General features: G+C 41.0%; 1 protein-coding gene and 1 pseudogene across 1 annotated transcript in view; both read left to right on the plus strand.

Annotated features, from left to right (window-relative positions):
- The window catches only part of COCH (cochlin), an 85,615-nt gene that overhangs the window by 36,638 nt on the left and 22,948 nt on the right, over positions 1-26,029 (plus strand). Inside the window, exons 4-9 of the mRNA XM_089691177.1 lie at positions 8,266-8,422; positions 11,774-11,907; positions 22,354-22,407; positions 24,325-24,369; positions 24,679-24,826; positions 24,944-25,047. Coding sequence (XP_089547303.1) covers positions 8,266-8,422; positions 11,774-11,907; positions 22,354-22,407; positions 24,325-24,369; positions 24,679-24,826; positions 24,944-25,047 — 642 coding nt within the window. The remainder of the gene's footprint in view (positions 1-8,265; positions 8,423-11,773; positions 11,908-22,353; positions 22,408-24,324; positions 24,370-24,678; positions 24,827-24,943; positions 25,048-26,029) is intronic.
- On the plus strand, positions 15,816-18,254 carry LOC149450983 (uncharacterized; annotated as a pseudogene).

Raw genomic sequence — 26,029 nt, forward strand, 5'->3', positions numbered from 1 at the left:
GCATTCTGTAGAAAGAATTCATGAAAAGGTCACTGTGACTTATTGTATTTTTAAATTACATTTCTATGTACATTTCTATGTATTGCTTTAATTATATAATTTATAATCTTTTTAAACACAAATATTCTTTTGTAAAATTTTTCATTTAACTGTTTTAAATTTGTCAGCGAGATTCTGTGTACCTGTTGCCATATTTCTATATTGCTGTGTGCATGAGCTCCTAGGGCTCTTTCCCACAGGTGTTCTATTTGTCCATTTTTCATCTATTTTTTTTCAGATGAAAAGCAGAAGCCATTAATTTCTATGGGGTTGCAGATGTAAACAGATGATTACACGTTTACAACTGCCTACATCAGTGTCCGTTCGGGTCCAGTTTTGTAAATGGAGCAAGGCTGCATCCTTTTCAGTTGATGAATCTGAACAGATGTAAACAGATGTTTCCTGTTTATGTCTGTTCCTTTTATGTCCGTTTTTAGGTAAAAAACATTTTTGTTTATACTTTTGTTACCTATGATTGGTTTCTGCAATGGCTAAAAACAGATGCAAAAACAGATGTACACTAATGTAAAATGAACTGAACTGCAAACTGATGCAAATTGTGTTGAATTGAAGATGGAAGTGCAAACTGATGTTTACTGCAGCAACCCGAATCATTTTTTGCAAAAACGTGACTGAACTGATGTGCCCATGTGAAAAGACCATTGTTATCTTAAGTTATGACAAAATTATCACCAAGTAAGCAGGCTCATGGCAGAAATGTAAAATTGTTCTAATCCGTAGGAGGGATAAAGGTATGAGAGGTGAAGTGGTTAAGAGGGCGAAAGACAGGTAATCTTACCTTTACTAAGGCTTTGCTTGGAGTAGTTCCATCTGCTTGCTGTGTGTCCTTGTTCACCTCCACTTCTGTAATCAGTGCATATTTCTTTGACCCATGACCCATGAGAATAGTTTGGGATGCTACAAACTTATAAACCACAGCACATGCCACATTAATATACATAAATTATGAGTCCAATTGCCCAGTGTTTCGTGCTTGTAACTTTCAATACAGTGTCTCTATGCTCAAAACAATTCAAAACTTGTGCTTGGTATCCCCTACCCCTTTGCACTTCTAACTCATCAGATAAGTTGGACTCTTAGCTTTTTGAGCTCAAGAGTCAAGATCGCTTTTCTCTGGTGTGGTGTGTTCTCGAGTATTTCCTTCACATTAGTTAGCTGAATCCACAGCTGCTATGTAAAACGGGTCAGCTTACCGATGGATCCCACTGCTAGAGTCTGGACTGTCCAGATATCAAACAGCAAGGTCACTTCGAGAAAGCAAAATTTGAGAAAGCAAAATGCATCTGTATGGCAACCAGCCTGTCTGTCACACTCATCTGTACTGATCTATCAACTGACTGAGAGCCACCCTACATTCTGGGAGGAGCGAAGTGTGGGCAGAAGTGCTGCACTGGGAATGCTGTGAAGGCGCTTCCACACTTCCGCTCTGATTGATTCAAACTTATTTAAATTCATTCAGATCACATTGCTGGTGCACTCTTGGGAGTCTGGCTAGCTAGCTGTCAATACAGAAATATTACTATGGTAAGCTTAATATTTATGTAGACCCAGCAAATCCCTGGGTGGTCTGGCCTAGAGGATTCTGGGAGAATGCATAAATACCCTAGAGCAGAGAGCAGCCTCATCTTTTTCCAGAGGGAGAGATCATCACCTAAGGGGTTTGCTCTTTCTGAGCATTATGCCATGGGCTTGTCAAGTGGAAACCCCAGCTGGGAGGCTGGAGGGCCTGGAGCTACTGTCTGCTGCTGAAGGCCGGCTGAGGGGCTGTCGTCTGAGGATCTAGACTGGTACCACTGGGAGAACCTGCCTGCAGGATACTGGCAGGAGGCCACCATGTATTCAGAAGCATTCTGTGAGCACAGGTGGGGGGGAGAGATCCTAGAGACTGAGTGCCATCACCCCTTTTGCATGCTAGAAGGTCAGCCATGTGTTTTCTAAGAAGTTTTGTCCTGAAGAGCAAAATCATTCAATTTCTTGTGAAGGGGATGTTGCTTGGACTGTTCACTGAGGAAGGCTCAACCTCCTCAATGCGGTTACTGCAGAGCTTGTCCACTATCTGCTACACAGGGACAGTGTTCAGAGTTTCAAGAAGCAAGTTTAGTGTTCTCAAGTTTTTTGTATGAAGTTATTGGGGTATCCTACTTTCCCCAATCCCCATCCAAGTTCAACCTTTTATTAAAACATTGAACCAACAATCTTAGACTGTTTCTTGAGTCAAGAGAGTGACAGTGTATGTGTGTCTGGCTTCGGGGCAGGGGCGGACTGAAAACTCATGGGGCCCCTGGACAATAGGGGATCATGGGGCTCCTTTGTCCTCGCCCACACTCAAACCACTCCCAAAAAAACCTATGAAAGGTACCAGGGGCATCTCATGGGGCCCCCTACTGACCCCGGGCCCTCGGGCGGTGCCTGAGTGTCCGAATGGTCAGTCTGCCCCTGCTTCAGAGTAACTACTGGGAAAAGGAACCTGGGCATATTACCTGGGGCTCCTCTGTGGGTAGCGCTACAATAGTTTCAATATAGTAAGGGTGGGTGAGAACCTCCATCATGTTTTTAGATCTTTCCTGTAATTCCCTGTTACGTGTCTAGGGTAGGTGAGAGGAAACCTCCCCAGCAATAGCTGGTCAATAGCTAAGCACTCTAAATATAGTTCTGTCAACAAAATAAAAAATGTATCTGGATCTGTTGTTTTAACCACCATCAAAACTTAATCAGAAAAACTCATTTTGGATAACCTTTAATAAAACATTTAAGCCTGAAAAACAGCAGGCGGCACTGAATGGAAAAAAAGAATAACAGTTTTAACACGTGCTCATAGAAAACCTTCCTTCAATAGACAAAAATAACAAAGTAATAGGCATTTCCATTTTGCCATAAACTACATTTTCTAAAGTCTTGAAGGGGTTGTAATTCTTTTTTTGCTAAGCAACTCTGCATATTTTCATCCATCTGCTTTTGTATTCCATAAAGGGAGCTGGAATACGCAAGTGTCCATTTGTCCAACGCAATCTACCAGGAAACACTGTCACGTTAATGGGATGCTGGGGAGTTTTGGAACCTTACAGATCTTTGCTAAATATAGCTAACAAAAGACCAAGTGAATTGCAGCGTAAGCCCTTTTTCACGCATGGTTCATACTCATCAAACCAAACAGCTATTGGATGAAAGTAGTTGACAGGGCTTGGATTTTGGCTGTACCTTATGTAGCACTACCCCTTTAGGAGTTATTGAAGATTTGGGTCTCCCTATAGTCCTTCACAGCCAGGCAACACGTATTTTCACATCCACTTGCATTCAGGAGTCAGTGAGCAGTCCTTGAGTTTGTTTTGAAGTTTAATTAGGGGATTTAGAACTTGGATGGGGTAAGGGATATATGGGATTCTCAAGGGAACTGAGAAACTGAGGACAACTTCCTGGACTATGTAAAAGTCTTTACATTAAGATCCTCTTCGTGTAGAGCTAGCCAGCATCTCCTGTTGTACCACCCTAGATGTTCCTCTATCCAGCTGCCTGGAGGAATCCCTGAGCAGGGGATCCAGTGCCTATCACTTTAAGTGATAAGACAGTCCCGGGTGGTTGCTAATCTGGTATCCCACCAAAGTGCTTCCTTACCCTATCTAACCCAGGGGGTGCAGGCCTACTCACTCTGTCCTTCTCCTGTGTTGCTGATGGGTTGGTGGTTGCTACCAGGCCTTTTAGCTGGGCCGGTCTTTTCCTGCCTCATTGGTGGCCCTCTTAGGGGGCTGGTGAAGTCCTGAGATTTCCTCCTTCCATGGTCCTCTGCCTGTAGGTGAGACCCTCTCCATCTGGGCCCCCTCCCAGGATCCTGCTCCTCAGCCTCACATCTTCCTCTTCCACCCGAACTCTCCTGCAACTCTTCTGCTGGTGAGCAGGCTCAGTTACTCCTAAAGGTTGCCCTGGCCCCTTGCCATGCCTCTTGTTGGGGATTGGCCAGAATCCTCTAAGAGTACAGACTAACCACTCCTCAGACCCACCCACTGCTTCTAGATCTTTCTCCAACGTCCTAGAGCAGGGGGAAATTCCAGAGGGCTGGTCTTCAGAGCCTCTCAGCTCTGACCACAATTTGACTCCTGCTAGTTATCATACCTAGGCTGTTATTCAGCCCTAACTAACAATTAGAGTCTAGCTTCCCCTAGCTGACAAGAAGTGCTCTACACCTAGATTTGGCTTCTACATAACTACGTGTAAGTTAATGATTTTATTCCTTCTTATAAATACCTGGGTCCAGTGACAGTTACAGTGCTCAATACTGAATACACTTTCTGTCTTTAATTGCATATACATAGTTAGCAAGACACATCTGCTATTTCTGTGGCAAACAATAAAAAAAACCCTTAGAACCCCTTAGCATGCGAGCCAAACCTTTGCAAATTCTAAATATTCCAAAGGCAATAAAATCACTAAACTTTTATGTCAAATATATTCTTTGATTCCAAGTTAAATGTAATAAAATCACAACACTGTTACATCAATTATTTATTTTTTTTAGAGTTAAGTCCAGAAATTGGAATTTACAATTTTAAACAATAAAAAACAGGATGAAGTAGAAACTAAAGATGACAAAAATTAACGCATTAGTACAATATCCTACAAATATCACTGAAGAGGTAACAAACAATTCTTAGAATAAAAAAGTTCCCAGGTTCCTCATTCTACTATTCCCAAGCCAAGCTAATAAAAAATGCACATAAAATAGGTAATGGTGCAAAGGAATTATACTATAAAATATATAACCATTCCATGCAATCTAAAATCAGGCCACCCAATCTAAATTGGGCTCAGTCATGTATCTTTTGCAGATGTGACCATGAAGCATGACTAGACAACGTTTGGAAGTCAGGCCAAACTTCTGGATTGTTTGAGAGGCAAACAAGTAACTCATTCAATAGCAGATGTGCTCATCCAAGTCCAAACATATATAGATTTGTTATGGGTGCTGGCTGTCTATCATACACTAACCGATCATCTCAGATTAGGCTGTTTGGGAACTCTTACCGCTACTGTTGATAAAGCACTAGTCCTATCTTATCTTCTATCATAAAAATTGATCTTGCAAAAGCTATTTCCAATTTTAACACAAATGGATTCTGTCGGAAGTTTGCCCCCACTCACCTGTGTGATTCTCAGCAGTCTCTCGCTTCTGCAGGGTTTTATTTTTTATTTGCTTTAAAAAGGTTTAAAGCAGGCCAAATGCAGGTCAAAAGGAAGTGAAATGCACCTGTCAATATATTCTGAATAATCTTAGAAGCATCTCAAAATTATATCAAACACAAAGCCAACGTCCAATTATAGAGGCTGTTATAATTTACAATTATAAAATATATCGGCATTAGTTATTATGCACACATTAATTCATGTAATACAATTCTCTACACATCACAACAGAGTGCCAATCAATTGACTATTTCATTGCCACTCAGCAGATTTATAAAGCTGCAAAAAACAGCTGAATTTAAAAAATAAGGCACATTTTGTAAGTGGAGTGATTAAAGTAAATCTTGGCACCTTGCAAGCTTTGCAATTCTCTCTCATTTTTTTTTTAATTAGCAGTAAAATGCAAAGCATAGTGTGGAGCAGGATTTCTCAACCAGGGTTCCTTGAGCAACCCCTGGTTCCTCCAAAGGTTGCCAGGGGTTCCTTGAGCAATGAGCAATTTTTGCCTCTCAGGTAAGTTCCCACTGACACCATTGGTCTTTTTAGCTATCTGTAAGGGGGCAATTCTTCCCAATGACCACAAGTGGAAGGAGCATTCTTACCTCTGACTATCACACTAATGTATCATGAATTGTAGATAAAGTCCTCCATGCTCAGTTTTCCTACCATCTGTATGCGATTTTGCTGATTATCCTTGGCCTTTGCCTACTAGCTCATTGGTCACTACTTGATCTCTGTTAATGCAATTTATAAGGTTTCATTCCATCTATTTATATATTGTGTTTATGTACTCCTTTTCTCTCCACTTTAATACTGCAATGCATTTGTTATGTCCCTCCTCAGAAGAATTGTACACCTTATTCTTTTGTGTCAATGATCTTGATTTTGACTGTTTCTTTGTTGTTGAGCTGTCTTAATAAAATTCATTGTAAAAGAATTGTAGATAAAGTCATTTTTAGCAGAGGTTAACTGAGACCGGAAAGTTATGTCAAGTGTTCCTCTGCATTGAAAAGGTTGAGAAAGACTGGTGTGGAGTAAACACTATTATGTCTGTCAGAGACCAGAGACTCATTTTAGGCAAACAGGCAGCTTCTCGGCTTCTTACCTAGCTAGTTTAACACTGGTTCTTAGGGTTGCCACCTCATGGCTTTAAAACACATATTAATTACACAGGTTCTGTTGTTGATTAAGGTGGTAATTAAACTCACTTAGTGCCTTACCTGCATTAAATTATCCTCAGAACCTGTGTAATTAATATGTATTTGGTTTTAAAGGGATGAGGTGGCAACCCCACTGGTACTGCTGTTCACAGTTATGTGGTGGACTAATTTTATCCATGTCAACAGGAGCGGACTGACCATTTGGGAACTCGGGCACTGACCGAGGGCTCAGGTTCAGTAGGGGGCCCCATGAGATGCCATTGGTACCTTTCATAGGCTTTTTTTGGGTGTGGTTTAAGTGTGGGTGAGGACACAGGGGCCCCATGATCCCCTATTGCCCGGGGGCCCCATGAGTTGTCAGTCCGCCCCTGCATGTCAATTCATTAACTTTAATAGGAGCTATTGATATGAAGTATCTTTTATGTTAGCTATCAACAAGTGCTGCACTATACAAGAAGTTTTATGTCTTAGCCACTAATGTGCTGAGTGGATATTTGATTGTGACACCCTGTGCTTTACTCCAAAGAAAACCAACTATCAGGGTTCAAACTGAATTTAAATTATTAGGGTCCCTTTTCTGCTTATTCAAATGTCATTGGCAGATAAAATCACCAATGTGCTCCTGTATAAGAGTAGTTTTGGGCTGCTCAACTATTTGCCAAGTAAAAACACGTATTTACTGTGTATCGATTGACAGCTAGATCAGGGTAAGCAGTGCACAAGCATACGTGCAAGTGGGAGGAGGGTCCCAGCATCCACTAAGCCCACATCTTGTATAAATGGATCTCTTAAGCTGGCCATAGATGGGTACAATTGTGAACAAAATTTCTCAGGAAAAGAAGGTTCTAAGAAAGTTTAAGTTTGTTCACTTTTTTATTTAATAGTGGGTCAAATTGAAGTTTGTTTTTACCTGCAATGATGAGAAAATTCGAAGGTGCAGAACAGAAAATTGTTCTCAAACAAACAAATTTCTAATAGTCTAGGTGGTTTTTTGTTTGGTAAAGTCCATCTCTTTCAAAATAAAATGTTAAAACCAATGGAAATCTTTTCAACGACAAAGAGAATTGAAAAGATTTGAATTTTCGTACAAATTTCCCTAAGACTTTCCTAAGAATTTTCTTACAAAACTATCCATCTATGGCCATCCTGTCTCAGCAGGCCCTTGTGCAGCTGAACAGGCTACACAAATAGAATAGAAAGGTGTTGGACGCTGGATCTCTTAAAGTACAAGGTGTTTTCAGTCAGGTCTTCACCAGTGTAGATGGAATGATCATTAGGCAGCTGTTTCAAAGGTCAGCTCTCTGCTTGAGTAGGGACTGGATATGGTAAGCAGAAAGCACCAAAAAATATAGCGTTAAGCTCTGGCTTAACCAGCATTCAAAGAAATCATAGCAATTACAGTCAGAAACACTCCAGTTTTCAGTCCAGTATATGCTTCCTTTAACAGTAACAAACCTTGGTAAAGGGGGGGGGGGGAGCCTTTGAACCCCGAACATGCTTTGGCTATTTATGATACAGGAGTCTAAATTCAAAGACAAAAAATTAAATGTGGACTTTGTTTCTGTTTTTGGTGCTTTTCCTCCTTGTATACCCAGTCCTTGCACAAACAGTACTATGTCCACTCCTGAAGCCCTCAAATATAAGACATCAATGGAGATCAATGAGTATGTACAATGTGGATATACATATACAGTATATATACATAGATAGATATATAATATAGATATTTATATATATATATATATATATATTTGCAGTCCATTATCTTCATATTATCATATACACATCATATTAATTAATATTAAAATATGGCTTTTAACTGTAAATTGTACCTACCTGATTTATCAACATGCATGTATATTACATACAGCTCCTGTTCCTATAACCTGCTCCATGAGAGGAATGGATTTGAAAAAAGAGTCTGCTCAAGTACTATGTCCCCCAGGATGCAACACCCAACAGCTCTCTGTCTATGGAGATGGCGTATATGCAGGCGTGTCCAGTGTGTGTGGTGCTGCACATCACCGGTATGTCTGATTTATTAATATGTATTACTAAAATGGTTAATATCATATTAAATGAGAGTATAGGGATCACTGGTAATATCAGCAGATACAACAATGCATGTCTTATTAGGTATTGAATATATCATTTTATGAAAGAAAAAAAAAGGGTACTTTGCAATTACACTGGGGTTTTATCAAAAGGTCTTGGATACAGTCCCAAAGTCATTCAGTGTCACTATGACATATGTATATAATTTCTACCATATTCAGCACCATCCAACTCAAAAGTAACATGTTTTTAGAAAATATGTAGAATGCCATTGCCTTTCTCTTTTAAAAATGCTAGTTTACTGGCTGTGAGTTTCTGACCTTTAGCAAGTATGCATAAATTATGACTTTCCTATGACTTCACTAGTGACATGCTTGTTATGGGTAAGTGGTTCAGAAAGTGCCACAGACTGTCAGAAAACTAATATTTTCAGAAGAAAGCCATTCATTGCAGCCTCCATATTTATTTTAGTGCAGGATGAGTGGCTGAGCTCCCCTCCAGCAGATCAAGTCCCTCCTCCACACCCCATTTGCACACAACGCATGTCCTCTTTCTATCTGTATGCCATTGTTACTTTCTTGTTTAGCGTGTTCCCATCATCTGCCTCCTAAATTGAACATACCTATATTTTCCAGCAGGTATAATGAATACTCTTATTAATAAACAAAAGCTTTTTTGTGTAGTTTTGGGCCTTGGATGGTAGGTAATACCAGGTGTACCAAAGGCATTACTCAACATTAGAGCCTAGGTTCAGACTAATTAATAGTTATATAAATAGTTTGTTCTGCAAATGTCTCAGCATTAGCACAAAAGTCACAGATTCCCGTAATATTCATAATGTGTGAACAACAGAGTTCTGTCTATGCAACATTGTATCAATTTTGTATAGCGGTTCCAGCCCTGCAGTAGCTGATCCATTACACTGGCGATGGTGAGCACAGGAATTTCCATACACTTTGTACACAACATAGAGGTCTCCCTCATATTATTTCCTCTTCTGGTCAAATCTTTTTTAGCCTATACCGTTAGACTTTTTTCTATTGGTCAAATGTGCTTGAGGCTTTATTTTATTAGGATCAAATGTTAGGGACTGTAAATTCACCCTGCAAAAATAGCAATAAATAGAACCTGACATTTCACTCATATTGCAAACATTACATATATTATTTGTGACTTTTGCACAAATTCTGAGACATTCGCAAAGCAAATTTTTTTACTTAACAGGCCCTTTAATGTCATATTCTATTTAATATAACATGTTTGATCCTCTCCCTCTCTCCATGGTACTTTTCTGGGTGCTTGACTGGCCGTTCAACAAATTTCAGGGATGTCAAAGAAGAGGAATAGGGATGAGTCAATTGCTACCCATACCTGGTATTTCTCTTTTCTCCCAGTGATCAAAAGTAGTGGAGGGGAGCAAAGTTAAGGTGTGTAGCTAGAAGGGTGACTGATAAAGGGACCCTTTCCTTTGTCCATTCAGGTCAAAAGGGTTGTTTTATTCCCTTCTCCCCAGTATCATATTCTCACCTTTTCTCCCCAGCCACTACACTCATCCACTGGTATGAGAAACATGTGACTCACTTTTCCCCCGGCATATAGCAGCACTTGATGCTTCAAAATTGGTCTAGTGTAGGGAGGGAGTTTATAGCCCAGTGTGAGCTCTGTTTGTAGTTTTCCAAAGAAGTTTTTTTTTCTCTCATATCAGCAATTGAACAGAGAAAGAAAGGATCAAATATATACTGTTGTGGTTTGGAAAAGTGAAGTGGTCATTTATTTTTCCCTGCACTGGGATATTGTAAGTTAAAGTCGAAGTACAGCCAAAGTTCTTTTGCCCGTATTTCTCCTGTGGATCACATGAGTGCACTTCGTTCTGCACTCCTGAGACCCGTTTTCAGCTGACAGCGGGCTGAAGTTCACTGTCAGCTGACATCACTCAGCCAGTCAAGGCTGGGGAAAGATCTTGACCTCAAAGTTGGGATCAACCTCAGTGTCTGGAGTGGCACCTGGCTCAGCCTCTCAGCAAGCCACTGAGAGCCTGAAGCAGCCAATCCCTCCCCCTCCACAGCATAGCCCTCCAGTGAGCAAGGGGGGTGGGCAGAGCAGAGAGCGGTGACTGACAGTCACAGCTCTCTGCTCAGAGCAGCTATGAGAACTGATCACTGAGTTCTCACCCTTAGAGCCAGTAGGAGACAGATGCAGAATCGGACCGACACCGCATCCACCTAGGAATGAATAATTGAGGGAAAGAAAGCCCATACTACTCTTTTAATTATAAATTGTAAAACACACACTGCTGCATCCCTTCTACTCAAAATACATACTGTATACAAAACCTCCATACTAACAAATTATGCAGTGCAATACACGTGAATAAATCATATTCAAAATATTATTTTAATATGTATGTTTTTTCCACAGGATCTCATGGAGTACTAATAGCCATGGGTTCAGACTATTATCTTTTTGAATACACTTTGAAGTGGTTGTAGAGGCAAACCTTTTAATACAGCTAGACCAGGAAAACACTGGACCTTCTGTCAAGTTTTATCGCTGTCTGTGTCCCCTTTGGGGTGATTCACTCTTTGTTTTTGTCACCAGAACCAAAAATTGTATCTGGGAAGAGGTAAGGCTAAATTTTCAAAGGGGACACCTGTTCCAGCTGTTGACAGCTGCCTAAGTCCCCGGTCACATCGGGTGTGACTTGGCATACGATTTGCATGCTATGCGATTTGCAAATCGCATGCCAAGTTACACCCTACTGTCCGCAATTACAGCGGTCATATCGATGCGGGTTCCAGCTTGGTCGGAGCCGCACCTATTTCTACAGTAGTACATGTACTACTTTTGGTACGATTTGCATAGACATCTGATGTCTGACAAATCGCACCTGAAATCAGCAGTCCCCCGACTTTGAAATCGTGCAACTTTACTGTAAGTCGCACAACTTCAAAGTTGGGCTTGATGTGACCGGGGTGTAAGAGGGAATTTCTTTCACTCTAGGAGATTTTCTTCTAATTTTTCTATGTTCTTGTTGCACCTCAGAACAGGATGTGAAGGAAAATGTCCCCAACTGTACACAGACAGCAAAAAGAAAAAAAAAACCCACAAAATCTTTCATGGATTTTAGTCCATTCTTAATCTATTTTTAAAAAATAAGTTTTGGCTATAATACATTTTAGCTTAATTTGTTCTATTGCCTACATGGGTAAAGTAAAGGGTTACGTTTATCAATACAGATATTTTATCTATTTGATGTCAGAAATGTAAGAGCGCTATGATTGTCCAGATAGTTAGCAGCAATTTCTTTTTTGCTTTTTTGCTAGTGGGGTGATTTCCAGCAATGGTGGACCTGTGTCACTACGTAGACTTCCTGGTAAACAAAATTACCAAGCTGTCTTAGCAAATGGAATCCAATCACAGCCACTGAGCAAATGGTCATTATCTTTCTCTGTATCCAGTAAGTAAATGTATTTATTTATTTTCTACATGTAGTGCACCTGTGGGTGTTGGTTTTAATAAATATGTGAGTACAACTCCTACCTGAATCTGGTGACACCCTTGAAATCCTGTGGCACAATGAGAAACACAGTTGTAAAAATGTGTACTTGTATTCAGTGGCTGCTGCAAACTAAAAAATGGTTAGTACTGAGCAGCAAGTCCAATAATTAAAAGTGGAGTCACAGTATTGACATTAAAACATCAACAGATGCAATATAGCAGGGGTATTGAATTCAAATTCACAGATGTCCAGTCAGTAAAATTTTCTTCCAGCAGAGGTACGCCTATTTCATTCTTAACGGCACCTTGGAGCATCTGCAAATGGATGGCACAATCTGGCACAATTTTAAAAATAACTTTTTTTTACATTTCTGCATATAAGAAAGCCCATTGAAATAAATGGGTTGCCTATATGCAGAACACAGGTCTCAAAGATGTAAATCCTAATCTCAGATACTTCACATTACAATCCTGTTATTACAACAGTGTTCTCAGTCCCCCAGTACATCACAGCCCCCCCTTCCCATCAAAATCCCCTCTTTACATCACAGTCCACCCTTCACACTAGTGTTCTCAGTCCCCCTTTACATCACCACCCCTTCTTTAACAGCAGTGTCATCAACCCTCTTCACTTCACTCCCACTTTACATTCCTGTCCTTGGCCCCTTCTTCATATCACTCCCCTTGCTACTCCTGTCCTCAACATTCCCTTTATATCTCCCCCCTCCTCCTTCACATTCCTGTTCTCACCCCCTCCTTCACAATCCTGTCCTAAGCTCCCCTTCCTATCATCCACCCTTCACATACCTGTCCTCAACCTCCGTTCATATCACCCCCCTTTACATCACTGTCCTCAACTCCCCTTCATATCACCCCTTTCACATTCCTGTCCTTGCCCTCTACACCCCCCACACCTTTGTATCACCCCCTCCAACTTCACATTCCTGTCCTAGCCCTCTCTTTATATTCCTGTCCTCAGCCTCTCCTTTATATTCCTGTCCCCAGCCCTCTTTTTTTTTTATCTTTAAACTATACCCTCCCAACTCCATATCCCTCCTCCCTCCCCTACCTCTCCCACCCGCTCTGATCCCTTTTTCTCTCTCAATGTTTCCTTATCCCTGTCTTCTTCTTATTTCTTATTTATTCTCCTTCTTTATATAATTTCCTATAAATTTCCCATTTCTTCCACCTTTCCTGAAATCTCTCTATTTTATCCTCCACTAAATGCCGGAGTTCTTCCATCCTGTAAACGTAATCCATCCTACTTATCCAATCTTTATTTTCGGTACTTCTTGTTTTTGCCAAAATTTTGGAATCAATCCTTTTGCCGCGTTTATAAGATGGAATTCCATCGAGTTTTTATATTTCTCTACTGTATTGTCTGTTTTATGGAATAAACATGTCCCAGGTTCTTTCGCTATGCTCTTCCCAGTGATCTCCTGTATTTGGTATATTATCTCCTCCCAGTATTTCTGTATTTTACAACATTCCCACCAAATATGTGTCATAGTGCCCTCTTCCCCACATCCCCTCCAACATTTAGGTGAATTTTCTACTCGTTGCTTATGTGCAATACTCGGTGTAACATACCAGCGTGCTAAACATTTATAATTCATTTCAACTACTTTCATGTCTATAGCTCCTTGTGCCAATCTATATATTTTCTTTCTATGTTGTTCATCTAGTGCTATTCCCAATTCCCTTTCCCATTTTATCATATACGAGGGGTGGAGTGACTTCTACACTTGTGATAAGAATTTTATATATTCGAGAAGTGCCGTGTTTCTGTAACCCATTTCAACTGAGCAATTGCTCAAAGGGGTTAAAATCTTTAACTGTCCTTAAAGGCTTGGGGAGCTTTGAAACAAAATGTTTAAGTTGTAAATATCGCCACTCATCTAAACTGACAAACAAATTCTTATTTTTTAATTCTTAAAAAGAGCATATTACTTCTCCCTCCATTATATTCCTTAACTTAACGTCCTCTTTTCGTATCCACTTCCCTGAAATATTTTCCGTCCCTGGCGGAAAAATTTTAAACTCCTAACGGCATTAATATTTATTTATTTATTTATTTATTTATCGAGTTTATATAGCGCCAAAGGGTTTGCTCAGCGCTGTACAATAGATAAAGAATTAAACTCCCATTTTTTCTGCTTGTGAATAATATCCCAAACCCTAATTACATTTAGTGTATATGTGCTTGTGCTTTCTGATAAATTACGATATTGATGCGGTAACCAAATTATTCTATTCAACTGTACCCCACTTAAAGTCCTTTCAATGTGTACCCAACTTTTCTTTAGTGCATTATATGTCCAATCAAATATACGTGACAGTAATACTGAGTAATAATATTTCCTAAAATCAGGTACACTTAACCCTCCATTATCTTTATCTCTACATAATACATCGTAGCTTATTCTAGGTCTTTTATTTTTCCAGATAAACCTCAGTATCAGTTTTTTAATTATATTGAAATAGGTATAGGGAGCTGTATAGGTATCATATGGAACTTATAAAGACTTTTCGAGACAATTACCATTTTTAATAAGTTTATCCATCCTATCCATGTTCTAGGTCCTACTGCTAATTTCCTCAACTCTTACCTAATCTCATTTATTAGTGGAATATAGTTTGCTTTATATATATTCTTTATGGAGGAGGTGAGTTTTATCCCCAAGTATTTTAACTCTTTTTCTCTCCATATGAATGGGAATTCTCCAGATAATGCTTTCTTTTCTATTAATGGAACACTGACATTTAAAATCTCAGATTTAACAGGGTTTATTTTTAAGTTTGACAATTCTCCATAGTATTTCATTATTTTCATCAGGTTGAGTAATGTCATTCTAGGATTAACCACATAAAATAGCATATTATCCGCATATGCTGCTACCTTATGTTCTGTTTTCCCTATCTTTATCCCCTTTATATCAATGCTGTTCCTAATTGTTGCTAGGAGAGACTTCAAGGACAATACAAAAAGCAGTGGCGAAAGAGGACACCCTTGTCTCGTCCCATTTTTCATCTTAAAAAACCCTGACACTGAGCCATTGACCTTCACTGCTGCTGATGGATAACTATTTAATTTTCCTATCCATTCTTTCATCCTGGGCCCAACTCCCAAAACTTCCAATGTATCTAACATGAAATCCCAATCTACCCTGTCAAAGGCTTTCTCTGCATCTACTGATAATATCATAACAGGGTATTTTTCCTTTTTCCTTTTTTGTATTAGGAGTCATGTTCTCAGCCCATTATCTCTTCCTTCCCTCCCTGGGACAAAGCCCACCTGATCTAGGTGGACCCAGTCAATATAGCATTTCACTTTCCACATCTGGAAACTCTAATTCCCAAATTTGTCCATTATTGCACTCCCAAATCTGGGCTGGGCCTCTGAACAACCACATGGTAACAACCTTTCCTGGTCATCTTCCCATCAGCACACAATGGGGTTAACCCATTGTGCTTACATGAGGACAGACCAGGAAAGGAAAATTACGTGTTTGATAACAATTTTCCATTTTTCTGGTTGTCCTCCTGCCAGCACACAATGGGTTAACCCCTCCCTTTGGCTCCTCAAGACCACCTTTTCCAGCTTAATAAAAAAAAAGGCTTTTCCCTCCCTTCCTGTTCTCTTTTTTTGATCGCTCCAGGCCACCTGAAGGTACAAGCAACCAGCATTCCCAGAAAAAAAAGAGAACAGGAGACGCCAGTCTAAGTGCAGTAATTAGATGCTGCATTTAATAATATAGGATTAAAAACACTCAAAAGAGGCAAGAGAATAACAAGCTCATCTTTGTAGGGGGATGTGGCCACTCCTCTAAGTCCTGCAGGTACCGCTGGTCATACACCTAGGGTACCATGGATGTAAGCTGGGACAGTGTGGAACTGTGTATGCTTGTTGGGAGACCACCCAGATGTCAAGGGGTGCAGCAGAGCAGGTCCAACTCCATCTGGACCTGGAAGAGTCCACGCTGACCAGCATGGAAAGATCTGGCGGACATGACATCACTGGAAGAGGCGGAGGGCCGGATGTAGAACACAGAAGATACCAGGAACACAGGCAAAGGACACAGGCTAAATGCTTCTAGCTCCTTCTACAGGACTCTATTAATTTATTTAACCTGTGCCTGTCTCCAGCACGGAGTTATACTTTCAAAAGGTACATATACATACGTCATTTGCCTTGCAGACACCTGACATTTTGTTTATAATCCATACTGTATTATATTGGAATAACCTAACCTCTGTGCGCCAGAATTTCTCCTTTATTGTCAACCAGTATTCCCCCCTACCGAATCTTTTCCCCCCCAGGTTCAGCCAGAGAGAGCAAAAAAAAGAAAAAAGGGAAAGATGCAGAAGGAGGAGTGGATTTGGAAGGGGGGCTTACTCATACATTTGATTCAAACTATTATTATTTATTTGTTCCACAGCCACAACAGGCACGAATATCTGTGGAAAGGTAGGAGGGGCTTCGGGGGACTATGGTGAAAAGAGTGCTGCTCAAGAAACTAACATGATGCGCGTTGTTTGTAGGAGCAGGAGCTCACGGAAAGAGAAGTCCCGCCATCGGTCAATATCTCTGAGATCCGATTCTCACTTCAAAAACAAGTTTCACTTGCCCTTCATTCCAGGCTGCAGTAGAAGTCCAGTCACGGATTCAAGGCAGACAAGCTGGCAATCAGATGGCCTATGTTGGGTCCCATCAGCTCTCCATCAGCTCTCAAGAAACTGTTGTGCACCGAATGTATGAGATGTGGCCACAGACAGGAAGCGGAGGCCCATAGTGTAAAGGATAATATACATGAGGCAGTAGCCGAAGAGCGTACATCTAGTCTCCAAAGCAAGCAGTTCAGAACATGAACCTAAATTAAAGAGTCCACAGGACAAAGAACAAAAACCTCCAGTCCTGGAAATTTGTTCAGGGTCTTCTTCTGAGTCAAAGGACTTGCTCGATCATTTATTTGATTTCAGTCTAATAGATTCATATATTACAGCCATAAAGGAGACCATAGACTGGAGTCAGAATTAGCAGCCTCCGGAGAAGGTGAAGAGATTTTTTCCTAACCTCAAAAGACAAGTGTCTCCTTCCCCTTGTTTGATAGTTTGAGGAGATCCTTTAATTATGTAGGATGAATGGGAAAAACCAAAGACGAAAGTCAGCCTCCAGAATCAGTTTGCAAAATTGTATCCAGGAGACAGCGCCAGGAGTGGAAGCAGCTCTATAGCACCTCGCAAGGCATTTGTGTCTCCCATTGGAGGACTCAACCACCTTAAGAGATCTGATGGATAGACGGGAAGATGCTGACCTTAAAAGGATCTATTCGGTTGCAGGAGCAGCCTGTCGCCCAGCCATAGCCCTAACATCCATCTCAAGGGCCTTAAAGGTCTGGGTCTTGAATGTGAAGATGGCATTAAATTCAGGGATTGAGGCAGCAAGGATCATTCCGGCCCTTGAAGAGTTCAACCTGACAGCAACCTACTTTGCGGAGTCTTCCATAGATTTGGTGAAGCTGTTAGCAAGACTTATGGCACATTCAGGTGACGGTGAAAAGGGTTCTCTGGTTGCAGCATTGGACCGCGAACAGAGCTTCAAAACAGGCCTTGTGTAACATCCAACACAACGGCAAGATGTTGTTTGGGAGAACCCTTGAGGAAGCAATTAGGTGGGTCACAAGGGGCAAATCAGGCCTGTTACCTCAGATGTCAAGGAAGAGACAGCAACCCTTCTGGTCAGGGCAGTTTGAGTTCAGAAGAGGCCGGAAAGCTAGATCATACAGACCAGGCCAGGAATACGCTAAGCCACAATGGAGAGGGACACAAAGTTCCTTCCTGCGGGGTGTGAATTCGAGAGTAGGTCAGGCTGTGAAGAAGACCGAAAAATCTTTTGACGGTCAATTCGTCCAGCCCCTCCAGGTGGGAGCCAGGCTGGAGTCACTCTGGAGGGTATGGACGGTGAGGACTGGGAACTGTTGGGTCCAGAAGACGGTGAAACTCGGATACAAGATAGCCTTCCAGGAAAAAACACCAAATATGTTTGTCCAAACAGACTGGTTGCAGAAGAAATTGAAATTCTTACAAGAATACATGACAGAATTATTGCATAAGCAAGCCATCACACCGGTTGTGCCAGGACAACAGGGGAAAGGGGTGAATTCCCCTATTTTCCTGGTGCCCAAAGCCTCTAAGGAGCTCAGACTAGTGTTAGACTTGAGATCCTTGAACAATTTCATCAACCTGAAAAGATTCAAGATGGAGTTAGTATACACAATGATATATGTAGTTCAACTAGGAGATTGACTGATTTCAATCGGGGGAAGAGCACTATCAGTTCAGATGTTTGCAGTTTGGAATCAACACTACACCCAGAGTGTTTTCCAAGAGCCTAATGGCAACCACAGCTTTTATTCATATGCAAAAAATAAAGATCTATCACTATCTGGACGATATCCTGGTGCTGGCCGGTTCAAGCGAAGAGCTAATGCTACAACGCGACAAAGTATTAGGGATCTTGTCTACTTTTGGATGGCTTATAAATAGCCAGCAGAGCCACCAAGTACTGACGTAGGAGATGGAGTACCTGGGTATAGTTTTCAACATAGGATTGGGAGAAATCTTCCTGCCCTACCACAAAAGAGTCAAACTAAAGGCATGTGTCTCCAGAATAATGGAATCGCTGGCACTGTCAGCAAAAGACTGTATGATATTCGCCACAGCCTCTCTGGCGGTACCTTGGATGAAGTTCCATATGAGAACTTTCCAAATGTCCTTCCTATGCCAATAGAATGGCTGGTCGATGGACCAGGAGATCTGTGTGCCAGTGTGGATTCGACAGCCTAGTCTGGTGGAGAGCACCAGGAACCTTCTCACAAGGTATTCCTCTCAGTTCAGGAGACTGGATCATTGTAACCTTGGATGCCAGTCTTCGGGGCTGGATGGCTCACTGTCTCGGGAGACAAGCTCAGGACAGATGGCATGCTACAGAGGCCAGGCACTCAAACCTCCTGGAACTGCAGGCAGCATACCGGGCCCTATAGGCTTATTCAGGGAGCCAGGGTCAAGTTAATATTAGATAATCAGATGGCAGTAGCCTACATAGTCCAACAGGGTGAAACCAAGAGCCTGCCATTGCTCCAGTTGTTGGCCAAGATCTTGCTCTGAGCTAAGATTCATGTGGAAGCCCTAACAGCAGCATACATTCCAACCAAGCACAACCAGATAGCGGACTAACTAAGTCGGAAGTTCCCTGCCAATGGCAAGTGGTCAATCAACAAACGCTACCTGCAACCAATCTTCGCTAATGGGGAACAGCCACTGCAGACCTGGTGGCGACACAAGAGAATGCATAACTACCGAAATTTGTGACGAGGTTCGCATGCAAAAAGGCATTAGTGCAGGATGCCTTCTCAATTCCTTGGCAGTTCCCTCTAGTGTATCTGTTCCCTCCGCTTCCTCTAATCATGAGGACCCTGCTAAAGATTGTGAGGGGGAGAGTCCATGCCATCCTAATCCTTCCTTTCTGGCATTAGAGGCCATGGTTTCCTCTACTCCTGGAGATAACGGTGGCCCCGCCAGTACCTCTACCTATCTGGAATAATTTGTTACAGCGAGAGAATTGGGTTCATCCCAACACGGGGAGATATCAACTGATGGCTTGGCTGTTGAAATGGCTAGATGACATTCACAAGGCCTCTCGGAGAAGGTAATTTCAACACTATTAAAAGCAAGGAAAGCTACAACAAACACAATGTATTCTAGAATATAGAAGAAATTTGTAACTTTTGCGTCACAGTATAACTTCTCCTTGCTGGCTCCAAGCATCGCAAGTAAGCTTCCTGCAGTCAGCACTGAATATGGGCTTGACATATAGCTCAATCAAGGTGCAAGTCTCAGCACTGTCTTCCTTCACAGGACACAAATGTACGGATGAACCTTTTTTTAAACAGCTCTTCAGGGTAGCAATAAGAATGTGGCCTCCTAAAAAGGACTTCTTCCCAGCCTGGGACTTAGGCACTTAGGCACTGTACTAAAGGCTCTACTACAGCCCCCATTTGGGCCTTCTGAATCATGCTCATTGTGGTTTCTGACAATTAAACCTTACAGCTATCACAACAGCGAGAAGGGTGTCTGAATTAGCAGCCTTGTCCTGACAAGATCCATTCTGCATCATTCGCCTGGATAAGGTGATTCTGAGTCTTTCATCTGCCCTAGCTTCCAAGGTAGTTTCAAGGTTCCATGTAAACTGGGAGGTGGAACTACCCAGCTTCACGCAACCACTGGAGCAGGTGAACCGTTTGGACCTTAGATCACTAGACATGGTAAGTCTGTTGTCAGCGCACCTGCACCGTACGTAACATGTACGTAAGACCGATAACTTATTCATCATCCCATTCAGGCCTAGGAAAGGGAGGCTGCATCACCAAGAATATTAGCCACTTGGATCACAGGAATGATCAACTTAGCATACAGTCAACAGGGCCTTGCTCCTCCGCAGAGTGTAAGAACTCATTCCACCAGAGGCATGGCAGCCTCACGGGCATCCGTTGCGTAAGTACCAGTGGAAGACATATGCAGAGCCGCTAGCAGGAGTTCATGGGAGACCTGTAATATCCCACCCTAGATTAGCTATGGTATGTCCCATTGTGTGTTGATGGGAGGACAACCAGGAAAACAGAAAATTGTTATCAATTACTTACCGTCATTTTCCTTTCCTGGTCTTTCCTCATGTTAGTACAATTTTCTTCCTTCCCTAAGTGGCCTGTTGCCGCTATGTAATAGAACAGGAAGGGAGGGGAAAGACTTTTTTATTAAGCTGGAAAAGGTGGTCCTGAGGATACAAATGGAGGGGTTAACCCATTGTATGCTGACGGGAGGACGACCAGCAAAACGGAAAATTTTTATCACATACAGTAATTTTCCTTTCCTGGTCTATCCTCACATCAGCACACAATTGGGTTAATCCATTGTGCTGAGGACAGACCAGGAATGGAAAATTATGGGGGGAGAGAGGTCGACAGGGGTTGACAATTATCCTGGAGTGTGGCTTCATTTTTGTTGTTATTATTTCTTATACATAAATATCATTCCTTTTGAATAAAGTAATAGAATTGATATTTACTTTGTCTCTCACTTTTATAGATATTTCGAATAAGGATGTTACTGATATCAATATTTCCCTATTTTGCTCCAAAAAACATTAACTTATTATCAATAGCATTAGAAAAATCAATATTTTCTTAATTACTGATAGAAGGTCGAATATGTAAATCCCTCACTGAATCCACTGAGTGCTTTTGAAAACAATCTAAAGATCCACCGTGCTTCTGTTTGTAGGATTTTACCAGATCACCTTTTCAGAGGCCCAATTTCTTGTATTGAATCACACACAAGGTTAGACAATCTAGGTTTCCCTCATATTCTGGCCTTACATGATTTGATATAGTCTTTTCTCTTTTCAATAAGATGTCATTCACATGCTCTAAAACTGTTCTTTTAAACTGTCTTCACTTTTTCCTGTATATAATTTTGAACAAGGACATTTTGTTTTATACATTACATTGTCGTGTTACAATTATAAAATGATTGTATGTCTATCTTCCCACCATGTTTAGGATTTTTAAATACTTTATCATTTAAATACTTTATCATATATCTGCATGCCTTGCAGTGCCTGCATGGAAAGAATCCATTTCTCTACCTCTTTAGTAAATTAACCCCAATAAATCCAATAAGTATCCCAACCCTAAAAAAGAAGAAACCCGTATGCTGGCATCCATCCAGACATGCAATACTCTTGGGAGGATGCCCACCAAACAAAACTTGTTCCAGCAAACATAATGATAGTTCTGACATTGCCTGACATTTGAACTCAAGCCCTCTGCGGGCATCAGAAAAGCAACGAGCCAATGACCAAACAAAGATTCAGTTTGCTGGGGATGTTCTGTAAACAAATAGGTTTAAGGGCCTATTCACAATGACTGGCACTAAAATGTATGGATGTACATTTCCATCCATTTTAGTCGTACAATAATGTCCGTTAGTCTGGTAGACTCAGAATCTGATGCACCTGTGCATGGTAGCCAATCCGCTTCTAACTTGTTCAATTAAGCTTTGGCAATAAAACCTAAAAGCTGATAGGTTTCTATGCAGAGTTGCACCAGATTTTGCACTCTCCAGTTTTAGTAAATAACCCCAATAGTGTTCAGGCAGTGGTTTATGTAGCAATCATACAGGTTATATCAATGTGTTAGTGAAAGTGAAGTTTATCTTCAATGCCGTGGATTGATTGTATTGTACAGTGGGCTGCGTATCTCTTTAGAGGACAGCCTGCATTTTTGGTGACTCTTTTGTACCCTATGAGTATATAGTAAACATGAAAATGCTCTTTACTTTCTTTTAGAACTTAAGAGTCGTGGATTGGAGGTCTCTGGAAAACCGGTGACTTCTAGTGCAAGTGAGCAACAGTATTCTTCTTGTATGCAATTTATTTGAAGAAAAGTAATATATGTATTTTATACACAGAGGACACTTAGAAAGCTCACGTGTGTAAGGATTAGTCATTTGAAAATAGGTCCACTTAGGGATCTGACATCCTGCATGGCACCCCAACCACCCTCCCCCCATGCGCCTCTCGCTCATTGATTGCAATACTAAAGAGATGTTCTGCTTCTTTAATACTGTATCTCAGAGGATGCATCAGTCTGTTAAAGGAACCCTCTTTTGTCAGAGATTCAGGGGCTGCCAATAATAGCATTCTGTTGAAAATCATAGATGACTGAGTTTGGATACCGTTTTGAAACATTTGAAACTGCGCTAAGCCAAGCAGTTGCTGTCCCTGTGCTATTTTAAAATGACGCATGAATGAAGTAAAGCAAGTGTAAACTAACAAAATAAATAAAAAAAAAAAGATTTTTGCTTGCACATGACTGGATGATTGAAATCAATATAACTTCTCCTCTTTTACTGCTAAGTGGAAATAGATTTTGCAAAGAGAAAATTAACTAAGCTTAGTGAATCAAGTAAGCTTGTGCTGACTGCAATCATCCAATCATGTGCAAGCAAAGTATTTTCCCCTTGCTTATAACTGAATATATATATATATATATATATATGCTATATATATATATATATATATATATACACTATATTGCCAGACTTATTGGGACACCCCCCAAATCATTGGATTCAAGTGTTCCAATCACCTCTATGGCCACAGGTGTATAAAATGTATAAAAACTCTCACTGACACACAAGTTCAGTCTGTGAAAACTTCTGCTTTTATTGGAATGAGGAAGTGAGCTTATATATGCAAAATGATGCAAGAGTCCTGTGAGCATAGTGTTACTAGGCTACGTATAAGCTGCTGATTGGTCATGTCCATAAAAGGAAAACTTCCTTCAGGGCTCGTGATCTTCTTCTAGGCGTATCTGGAAAGAAATATTTCCTTTGTTCTTAAACTTTCACTCGATGGGAGGGGCTACTGAGCAGCCATTTTTGAGTGAGGCGTACCACAAAGACCAGCAGGAATAAGATATACACACAACACATATATACATACAAAGCATTTAGAAATATAAAAATATAAAAGTAGAAATGTATATATTCAACAGGAAACCAAATACATTTTGGCCAATTTCATGCTTCCAACTTTGTAGGAACACTTTAGGGATGGCCCCTTCCTGTTTCAACATGACTGCACACACAAAGCAAGGTCCATAAAGACATGGATGAGCAAGTTTTGGGTGGAGGAGCTTGACTTGCCTGCACAGAGTCCTGACCTCAACCTGATAGAACATCTTTGTGATAAATTAGAGCGGAGACTGTGAGCCAGGCCTTCTCATCCGTCATTGGTGGCTGACCTCACAAATGTGCTTCTGGAAGAATGGTCAAACATTCCCATAGACACACTCCTAAACCTTATGGACAGCCTTCCCAGAAGAGTTGAAGCCGTAATAGCTGGAAAGGGTGGGCCAGCTCAATGTTGGCAATATAGTGTGTATATATATATATATATATATATATATATATATATATATATATATATATATTTTTTTTTTTTTTTTTTTTTTTTTTAAATATCATAAGTGAAAATTCACTTTGAAAATGAACGATGCTTCACTTCTTTCATAAATCACCCCACTGTGAGGTTCTGAAGTTATGTATAGATTTATGGTTTGCTTGGACTACGTTGTATGCATTACCTTGTATGTATTTGTGGTTGCATAGAGAGGATTGGATCACTGGGTGAATATTACAAGCAGATTATACATAGAGACCCTTCCCTTTTGTAAGTAAACGATACATGCAAATCATAAGTTACACAAGGAGGATCTCAGGATTCATGACATCTGCATTTGTCTCATTCTTGCAGCTAGACGCCAGAAGAAAACACCAGAGAAGTCAACTGGAAATAAAGGTATAAAGTAACTGATGAGTAAGGCATGAAGGATAGTATGGGGCTGATTTACTAAAACTGGAGTATGCAAAATCTGGTCCAACTGTGCATGGTAGCCAATCAGCTTCTAACTTCAGCTTGTTCAGTTGAACTTTGATGAAGAAATCTGGTTTCTATGCAGAGCTGCACCAGATTTTGCACACTCCAGTTTTAGTATACCTCCCCCTATGTGTACTGGCACCAACCACACTCTTTATTTTTACAACCAGGATTCTCTAATTGTCTAATGTATTTACTATCCTTGCTTTGTGTTCCCCTCTCCACCTTTAGACTGTAAAGCTGAAATAGCCTTCTTGATTGATGGCAGTAACAACATTGGACAGCGCCGGTTCAACCTGCAGAAGAATTTTGTGGCTAAAGTGGCTCTCATGCTGGGAATTGGCACCGATGGGCCTCACATGGGAGTAGTGCAAGCCAGGTAATATGTTTTGCAGATTACACAAGAAGAAGTCCACTGGATGCAATTTAGCATAATGATTGTGAAAGATGACAGACAGACCTTTTGCACTGCTTGTGTCTCATTTTCTTTTAACAGCGAACTGCCAAAGACAGAGTTCTTTCTGAAAAATTTCACCTCTGCAAAGGATGTCATGTTTGCGGTGAAAGAGATCAACTTCAAAGGAGGAAATTCCAACATAGGTTAGAAATAATAATGTTGAAAACAGAAAGTATGTAAAAAACTGTTTCATATTCAGGTTGCTTGAGGTGATTGTAGCCGTATTAGTGCATTTGTGACAGAAACAATTGAGTACTGTGCGTGATACTTTTTTTATTTGCACTAACATACAATTTTGAGGACAAGCTTTCGGGGAATGTCCCCTCCTTCAGGTCAAAGCAGTACTGATGAAAGTTTTAGCAGAATGTTAGAAGAGATGTAGGGGATGTAAAAAAAAAGAGAACAGAGATAAGACACAGCAAAAGCAAAGTCTGGGGGGGGGAGACAACACTCACAGAGGCAGTCATGCTTGAGGTGATAGTCATAAAACTGTTGGATAATGGTTGAGGAATCCCATGTCCAAATTCAGCCCGTTATCTCTTGTGTCAAATAGAATTATCATTCTTAGTTCAAAGGTTTTCTTTCCTGAATGGATTTAGAATCTCCTTTAAGAACTAAAATATTGAGGTCTCCAAAGTGTAGCCTGGTTGTGCAAAATGGTGTCCCACAGGTGTGCAAAAGGCAAAAGTCAATTCTATGTGACACAAGAGATAACGGTGTCACGTACCTGATGGGAGACTGAAATGACGAGGTCAGCCTCACTTGCGTCACTAGCCCTGACCCCCACTGGAGTTGGAACAGAGGAAGTCTAGGACCCAGGGGAACAAGAGCACCATTAGTTGTTGTTTGCAGCTCTTGCAGATGATGACCTTGGAAGACCGATGATCTTCTAATCCAGGCACAGTAGTAACAAGCAGAGCAGGTCTTGTAGATTGCCAGGCATGCACCAGAGCAAGGCAGGTAGTGAGGGTAAGAGACAGGAGCAGTGTCATAGGAATAGCCAGGGTCATCAACAGTCGGGCAGCACGGTACAGAATCAGAAGGAAAGCCAGGGTCAGGAGCAGAGCCGAAGTCAGGAACCAGTATCAATCAGGAGAGCAATCAGAGTCAGGTGAGGAACAAGCC

The sequence above is a fragment of the Staurois parvus genome, unplaced genomic scaffold (genome assembly GCF_062004578.1).
Source record: "Staurois parvus isolate SC_StPar_1 unplaced genomic scaffold, SC_StPar_1.0 ptg000553l, whole genome shotgun sequence".
Classification (NCBI taxonomy): Eukaryota; Metazoa; Chordata; class Amphibia; order Anura; family Ranidae; genus Staurois; species Staurois parvus.